The 9,039-nt window shown below is 45.6% G+C and overlaps 1 protein-coding gene across 1 annotated transcript; it reads left to right on the forward strand.

Annotated features, from left to right (window-relative positions):
* Positions 1-2,206, forward strand: LOC123139111 (photosystem II 10 kDa polypeptide, chloroplastic). The gene is made up of 4 exons (XM_044558911.1): positions 1-281; positions 425-533; positions 642-694; positions 1,916-2,206. The coding sequence occupies exons 1-4, from the start codon at positions 155-157 to the stop codon at positions 2,008-2,010; spliced, it is 384 nt and encodes a 127-aa protein (XP_044414846.1). The 5' UTR covers positions 1-154; the 3' UTR covers positions 2,011-2,206.
* The last annotated feature ends 6,833 nt before the right edge of the window (positions 2,207-9,039 follow it).

Raw genomic sequence — 9,039 nt, forward strand, 5'->3', positions numbered from 1 at the left:
ACACAGCGTTATCCCATCCACGCGCGCCCCTGGCCGCATGTCTGGGCGCCCCGGGCTGGAGTATATTGGCCCGTCGCTGCGCCAGTGCTGGACGCTTTTCTTCAGACAGAGTTGGCAAGCGCAGACAGACAGAACTTGAGAGAGCGCACGCGAGATGGCAGCCTCCATGATCACCTCGCCGATTGTGGCGCCGACGAGCGTGCCGTCCCTCTCCCGCCGGGGCTCCTCCTTCGCCGTCGTCTGCAGCGGTGGCAAGAAGATCAAGGTCGATAAGCCCCTCGGTACGTCCGTCATCAGCCATCCCCTTGCATGCATGAGTCCTCCAACTGTTGTGTTCCACTTCCGCACACGCATGCTCTGGTGACCATGAGATCGATGGATGGATTCAGTGATCTAATTAGAGGAAATCTGTGTTGCTCCGCAGGACTCGGAGGCGGCTTGACAGTCGACATCGACGCCAACGGCAGGAAGGTCGGCAAGAAGGGCGTGTACCAGTTTGTTGACAAGTACGGTGCCAACGTCGACGGCTACAGGTAACCCAACAAATGAATGAAATATTGTTTGGTAAACCTTGGTAAATCTGGCATCGATTGGTGACGTGATTACCGTACCTAACAGTTACTCACGTTGCTAATTTTCAGCCCAATCTACACGCCAGAGGAATGGTCTGAGTCTGGTGACCGCTACGCCGGCGGTGAGTAATTTTACTATTTGTGGTACCTCTTACTCAATATCCACATGCTTATGCAAGTAGAATTCTGGCCTCTGCATCGGATCGATGCACACAGTTGTGATACATGCACACCTGTACCTGATTAAAGTTACTCTAGCACATACTGTACAAGTAGGTGCCTCACCGGGCAGTGTAAAAGTTAGCCACAAATCGAAGCTACATAACCGATAGAGAAGAGTTGAAAGTTTTTTCTTGAAAGAAGAGCAATTATATTTTTCTGTGGGGCAGAACAAGCATTATATACTCAACTTGTTATTGGCTATGTGAATTATCATGTAGTTAGAGCTGCTTGTTTAGGTAGTATTTGATGCATGGGAGAGATACTATCCTATTTGATTTGTTAACTCTGTTGGATATATTCCCCCGCAAAAAAAAAACTCTGTTGGATATATTAGCAAATTTTCCTAATAAAATTACTCAATAAGTAATCTGTGATGACAATGCTAACAATATTAATCACATAATTTAAGCTAATCATTCAAACGTGTACTAAGCATAGACCATGCGTATATATATCTATGATAAAAAGTACAACCAATACATGTGATAGTATTTATTTTGGTGGTATACTAGATACATCTATCTAGAAATTTGTCATATGTGATTCCCCGTATATGGTTCCTTTGGTTTGCAGGATTATAAAAACTCAAGAAAGGAAAAGACATAAGAAATCTAATAAAAACGGTCCAATTAAATCAAATTAAACACATGCAAATGTATAGTTAGAATATTATTATGCCACTAAGATTTATAGTTTCGTTCTTCATGCATATTTTGAAAAGGAGGTAAAAGTAGATGTTAAAATCCCTGCATTTCTCCTTTTAAAGTAGGTTCAGATGAAAAATTTCCTCATTCTTTATTTGCCACATTCCCTTAAACCAAAGGCATGAGTAGTATCATCATGGGAAAAAAAAATCCTTCACTTTTCCTTTGAACCAAAGGAGCCATAAGAAGCTTAGGGTTTATTTGGATAGAAAATGTTACTCCAATAAGTACAGCAGTCTTGAACTAAGGTTGAACTAATCTTAGTTCAAAATTATGACACTTACTTTAGATCGGGAGGATTATTTTTCTTTTCTCTTCAAAACGCCTCGTGAGAAGGAAGATGATTTAGAAGTGATTTCGTTCGAATTCTCCGACAAAACCAGTAAGCTGATCCTCGTCCGTAATATTCGCATGCAGGAACGACCGGGCTTCTTATCTGGGCCGTCACCCTCGCCGGCCTCCTCGGCGGCGGCGTCCTCCTCGTCTACAACACCAGCGCTCTCGCCGGCTAAGAGAGCATCTACGTGTAACACAGGGCCGGGTCTCTGCTTGCATGCACGTCTCTGTAATCTGCGTAGCTACCTCCTGTGAATGTATGCAATCAACGATGCAAAGTAATTGATCCGAACAGATGGTTTATGTGTATGTACGTAACGCTGTTACGATATACTTCCTACTTTGGAAACTGTAAAAGGGTGGATTCTTGGAGCCCGTATGCACGCACCCTCTACCTAGGTATGTGGGACGGGCCTGACTCGTATCACAGAGTGCGGGCAAGGTTAAGGCCATGGATAAGACGCACATGCACTTCAAATTTCAGTTTTCACCACGAATCGAACCAATAATACATATATTTTGTGACTTAAGAATTAATACCATCGAAAACCTTTTTCAAATACGAATTTAGGTATAAGTTTTGTCACACATAACCCATATTATGTTGGTCTAATTTATGATCAAACATTCAAACTCTGATCCACCCCATCTCCAATGGCCTTTCACTAGTAGAAAAACCCTTATTAGTCCCGGTTGATGAGGGCCTTTTGTCCCGGTTCTTGAACCGGGACTAAAGGGTCGTTACTAATGCCCTAGACCTTTAGTCCCGGTTCTAACACGAACCGGGACAGATGGACCTCCACGTGGCCGGTGCGCCGAGCCCAGGCAGGAGGGCCTTTGGTCCCGGTTGGTGGCACCAACCGGAACCAAAAGGCATACACGCGTCAGCATTTCAGTGGCTGGGCTTTTTATTTTTTTTAGGGGGGGTGTTGGGGGGTTTTGGGGGTTAATTTAGGTGTTTCATATATTGTGTTAACTAGCTAATTAATAGAGACAAGTGTCCTCTCTTATGTCCGTGTTTGGTCGACGCTACATACTGTACATAGAGAGGCCCTCGACACGCTAGCTAGTAAGAAAATGAAGGGAACCATTAATTATAGAAGTTCTCATGCATACCGAGAGAAGTGATCGATCGACCTCTCCTTCTCCGAGAGATTGGCCGAACAACAAGTTTTCGTATTATCTATCTGACGCTACTAGCTACATACATATACAATATGTAAGATCTCTTACAATCTCTTAGCATTTGAAATCAACTTCCACATGGTATTCTCCGGCTTTATTGATGACGTGGTCAAGAAAGAATCCCGCCAATTCCTGTGAAATTGCTTTCATGCGATCTTGTTTTAGGATTTCATTCCGCATCTGCCACGTCTAATTTGAAGAATGAGGTTAATACATATATGCATGAAATTCAACAGAAATGATGGTGTAATAAAATGAAATTGTGAATATTATTGCTTATACACTTCATATTGTCTTTTAGAGTAGCCCCGCTTATTTTTCAAAGTCGCGTTGTAGATGAACTCGCACACGTAGTATCCATAGAAATTATTCCCTTCTTCCTGCCACAAGCACTTTACGAGAAATAGAGGTCAATCAAACTGATAATGAAGCATTATAAATGGCATTGATGAAAGTATAGCTATAGAATCAACGGGAGATGCGCGCAACTAGCTAGCTAGTAGTACTTACTTTCGGGTATGTATATCGCAGCTCCTTCGGCAGTCCCAGAGCTTCTGCGGTGAACTGTTTCCAAACCCTGCAAGACAAAGAAAATAATTATGATTACTTGAGATATCAGGAGATGAACAAAAATTTGCCGATATGGTGCGATAATGATCGATTGAACTTACTTGTTGAGCAATTTAGTCATGTCCGCATAGGTTTCGGGATATTTTCGTCTCGAGTCTAAGACGGTTACTACTCCCCGCTCAAGTTTAATCTCCAGAAGAACATAGTGGAAGCTGCGTACGAATGCATAACTCATCAATTACACTACTATAACCTCGCTCGAGTAATAAGGGAAACCGAATATGCACACGACAGTAACACTCACTTGAAGTTGTAAGGGAAGAGTATTAAATCTTTGTTTTGATTTTTGATCAACGATTGTAGCAAGTTGGCCTCGGCCTCTTCGGCGTGCTTTTTAACCAGAAATTCATCTATGATATTTGTGTCAATGAATCCAATATCATACATTTCTTGTTTTTTGAACTCGACGATCTTCAATCTGCATAATATAGTGAGGATAATTAATTATAAATACATGCAATGAAAGAGCCGAGCTATATATAGAGACTTAATGACAGAAATAGTACTTACAGACAGTGCAAAAAATCGTTAATTTACCGAGGGCATTTTGATTGAAGAACTCGAAGAACTCCTCAAATGGAACAGTCAAGAGATCAGTTCCAACGAGGTCGTGCTCCTCTTTAATTCTCAGATACAAAGTATTCGTCCCCCCAGACTCTCTGCAGGTTTTCATGTACCAATTATGGAATCTTTGCATCATCATTGTTAGAGATTTTTCATCTTTGACGAGAGGCTTCCCGTACTCGTATCTGTGTTCGTCCACCTCCAAGAAATCAAAATGTACATCATCAGGCAGGTAATCTCCAAGATTGTTATAACCGGGCACCGTTCCTGGAGCATTAGCGACGATGTCGCTGCTAGACACATTGAGCGGGGGGCACGATTGATTTGCTTGTTCGCCGAGCTGGGCAATTTTTTACTTAGCTGCTCGTTCTTTTAACCTTTGATCACTGACAGTACTTCCCAACCGCTCCGCTGCGAGATATGCCTATTCAGTAATGCGCTCATAGTTGGTTCTCGGCGGAGACTTTGGTGGTTTCCTCAGGGCATCGATAGTGCGCTTTGCTTTAACCGGATCTACCTTCTCCTCCGGAGGTGGATGTCTCTTTGCTTTCAACCCTTTAAAGAAGTCCTCCACTTCGGTCCGCATGATCTTCGCATTTTCCTCCTCGGTCCTCTCGTACGGTAACTTCTCTAGAGGCTTGAGAGAAGGACCGTCTCTGTATTGCCTCCCGCCTCTGCTGGCTGTACTGCTAGACGTCGAAGCAGACGGAGCGACTGCGGCGTCTATATTCTTTCGTGCTTGCTTACGAGGCGGAGGAGAAGTACTACGACGCGTCGGAGCAGCAGGGGCGGCGGCGGGTCTCTTCCGCCCTTGCTGGCGAGGCGGAGACGGAGGAGGCTGCTGGCTGCTCGGGCGCGCCGGCGCAGGCGGAGAAGGAGGCGGAGTGCCGCCACGCGCCGGAGAAGGAGGCCGGGTGCCCTAATCGTCACTCGCCGGAGGAGGAGGCGGTGGAGGAGGCGGAGTGCCCTGACTCGCTGGAGGAGGAGGAGGAGGCGTCCAGTTCGGAAGCTTGATGAACTCCTTCCGCCATAGGCATGGAGTCTTCAGAGCAGAACCCAGCCGAGTCTCCCCTTCACCGGTAGGGTGGTCAAGCTAGAGGTCCTCAAATCCCTCTGCTATTTCGTCCACCGTCACCCTAGCATATCCTTCTGGAATCGGACGACAGTGAAAAGTTGCGTCGGGTTCAGAAGGTCAAACTTGGCCGACAACCGCCTTGACTTTTAAGTTCTGCCATTGCGTCATAAGGTGGTAATTTTGAGACTCGATGATAAAATCCATGGGGTAGCTAGCAAGAGCCGTCAAGACATGCTCCGGCTGAAGCAGCTCGGTGGAAGCCACGCTGCTTCTCCGCTGAGATGGCGGGGTAGCTTTGGGGGAAGCTTCGGCAGGTCGTTTGCTGCGATCTGCTTCTCGTTCCTCTAGCCCTTGTACCCTTGCATGCAGCGCCTGCAGTTGGCTATGCTCCACTTTCTTCCTCCTCTCCTGGCATTTGTAACTGCCTGCGTCCGGAAAACTAACCTTCCACGGAATGGAGCCTGGCATGCCTCGTGTCCGTCCAGGGTGCTCAGGATTCCCGAGGGCCATTGTGAGCTCGTCGGTCTCCCTGTCTGGAATGAACGTCCCTTGCTACGCTGCATCGATATAGTGCCGAAGCCTATTGATTGGTATTTTCAGTTGCTCGTCCGTCCAACGACACTTCCCTAATACAGGGTCCAAGGTTCCGCCAGCCTCGAAGAACCAAGTCCGGCAACAGTCTGGCTAGATCATTGTCTCTGGTTCGATCCCTTTATCAAGCAGATCATTCTCAGCCTTGGCCCACTTAGGCCGGGCTTTGAGGTAGCCACCTGACCCTGTGAGATGGTGAAGCTTCTTCTTTGCAGCATTTTGCTTGTTTGTCGCCGACATATTCTTACTCTTTTCCGATGTCTTGTGGGCCACAAATGCGGGCCAGTGATCTCTGATCTTCTCATATTTGCCGATGAATTCTGGTGTCTCTTCTTTGTCGACAAACTTTTTCAGCTCTTTCCTCCACCTCCTGAATAGGCCTGCCATCTTCTTAAGAGCAAAAGACTTGATTAATTGCTCTATAACTGGCTTCTCCGGATCCTCCACTGGCGGTAGGGTGAAATTTTCCTTCAACTCAGTCCAAAGATCATCTTTCTGCATATCATTGACATAAGACACCTCAGGGTCTTCCTCCTTAGGCTTATACCATTGGTGGATGCTGATCGGGATCTTGTCCCTAACAAGAACCCCGCACTGAGCAGTAAATGTGTTCTTTGTCCGGATGGGTTCAATTGGTTCGCCGTCGCGCGCGATTGCTGTGATCTCAAACCTTTCATCCGAGCTTAACTTTTTCTTCGGGCCTCGTCTCCTTACCGAAGTTGTGCTCGATCCGAAGGGCTGGAAAAAAGAAGAAAGACGAGAGTTAATTAATATGTGTACATATACCAAAACAATGAATGCATCAATTATCTAGTCAGCACAGGCTTAACTAATATATATACCTGGCCAGACTCGGTTCGGTCACCGGAGACGTCATCACGGTCTCCTTCTTGCACTGTCATTGGGTCACCGGAGCCGTCCTCACGGTCTCCTTCTTGCACCGGCATTGGGTCAAAGGAGCCATCATAATCATAGCCTGCTTCTTCACCCAGTCCTTCCAGACCATCGGTGTCCTTCAGAAACGAGAAGAAGGCATCACTTCCTCTGCGATTATGTCCCCCAACATCGCTTCTGTTGCTTCGTCTCGGGGGGTGTCCATAGTTTCTACAAATATTTACAACATGGCAATTATTATTCAAACATGACAGATATGGATATATTTGTGGCAAACGTAGAACTAGCTAGCTAATCACAGTAAGGAGTCATATTAATTAGTGGCCTCGACGCTGCTTCTCTAGGGTTTGGGGTGGCCTCGACAACGCTTCAAGGGGGTAATATCGACAACGACGAGATACATACACGGGAAAATAATGTTATCGGGGAGGGGGTATATCGACCCCCCCCCACGTGTTGAAGTTATCGGGAGGGGGTACATCGACCCCCCCCCCCACATGTTGAAGTTATCGGGAGGGGTTTATATCGACAACGACGACATACGTACATGGGAAAATAATATTATCGGGGAGGGGGTATATCGACCCCCCCCACGTGTTGAAGTTATCGGGAGGGGGTATATCGACCCCCCCATGTGTTGAAGTTATTGGGAGGGGTTTATATCGATAACAATGACATACGTACATGGGAAAATAATAGTAACATGGAGGGGGTATATTGACCCCCCCACGTGTTGAAGTTATCGGGAGGGGGTATATTGATCGACCCCCCCACGTGTTGAAGTTATCGGGAGTTTATATCAACACGACATACGTACATATATCCATTGTCATATATAAAAACTTTCTATATATGAACAAAAAACTTTCTATGAACAAAAAAACATTTTTGACATATTTCCCAAGCGTTGCTTATACATGGAAAAAAATGTTATCGGGGAGGGGGTATATCGACCCCCCCTCATGTCGAAGTTATCGGGGAGGGGGTATCGACCCCCCTCCCCCCTCATGTTGAATTCTCGAGTTAGGAACCGGAGGGGGACTCCTCCCCCTCATGTCTGATGAGTTTTTACTCCCTCCCTCCCATGAAACATTCATCGAAGAAACTTAATACGAGTTTTAACAGAAAACATTCATCGAACTAAATTACAACAGAAAAATTTACTAACCTAAAATGCACAAAAATGCTCGAAGAAGAAGAAATAGAGACTAACCTAAAATTTAATAACCTAAAATGCACTAACAACAACTAACCTAAATTGCACTATAAATCAACTAACTCAACATATGAAAAAGGAAATGCTATCGGAGAGGGGGTATATCGACCCCCCTCATGTATCCACATACATACATCTATACATACATACATCCATCTATGGATAATCATTGGAAAAAAATGCATCATCCATGGATCATCATTTCTCATATCTATCCATCTATAGCCACATACATATATAAATGGAAAAAAATGCTCTGGAAAAAATACATATATGAAAAAAATACATACATACTTGGTAAATATTCTATGAACATCATTTCTCATATATATCAATGCATACATCCATGGATCATCATTGCTCATATATCCATAGTCATATATAAAAACTTTCTATATATGAACAAAAAACTTTCTACGAACAAAAAAAACATTTTTGACATATTTAGCATATTCTAAATTTTCCTAACTCTTTTACAACCAGAAAAATTACTCTATCTTCATGACAGTATCCACACTCCATTTTACCAAAAACCTTCTGATCTATAGTTCAAATTTTTCGAATTTCATTCAAATGAAATTTGAATCAGATTCAAATTATTTTCTGAAAACATATTCTAAACCACTCCAAAAATTCTGAAATTTTGCCTCTCCTCTCCTTCTGCTCTTCTCTGCTTCTCCTCTCCTCTCCTTCTCTCCTTCTGCTCTTCAATGCGTCAGGGCCGGCAGCGACCATGGAGCAGGGGCAGAGCAAGGGGCTTCAGGACCATGGCAAAGGGGGGGGGGCGAGGGGGGGGCTCACTTCGAGGGCGGCAGCGATGGCTGGAGTACGGCGATGAGGACGGCGGGCACGGGGCGGCACAGGGCACGGGCAACGACGGGGGCGGCGACAATGTCGGGGCAACGCAGGGCGTGACGACGGCGTCGGGGCGGCGCGGGGCTGGGGCGACGACGGGGGCAGCGATGACGGGCGCGGGCGATGACGACGAGGAGCAGGGCATCGGGGCAGAGGGCGGCGTCAGCGGCGGGGAGAATGAGGAACTGAATGAAA

Source organism: Triticum aestivum, chromosome 6B, assembly GCF_018294505.1.
Source record: "Triticum aestivum cultivar Chinese Spring chromosome 6B, IWGSC CS RefSeq v2.1, whole genome shotgun sequence".
In the NCBI taxonomy this organism is placed as follows: Eukaryota; Viridiplantae; Streptophyta; class Magnoliopsida; order Poales; family Poaceae; genus Triticum; species Triticum aestivum.

Excerpts from the sequence above, each read along its gene's own strand:
- LOC123139111 (XM_044558911.1), top strand. The coding sequence starts at position 155 with ATGGCAGCCTCCATGATCACCTCGCCGATTGTGGCGCCGACGAGCGTG. Across the intron at positions 534-641 it reads GCCAACGTCGACGGCTACAG|CCCAATCTACACGCCAGAGG; the intron begins GTAACCCAACAA and ends GCTAATTTTCAG. Across the intron at positions 695-1,915 it reads TGGTGACCGCTACGCCGGCG|GAACGACCGGGCTTCTTATC; the intron begins GTGAGTAATTTT and ends ATTCGCATGCAG.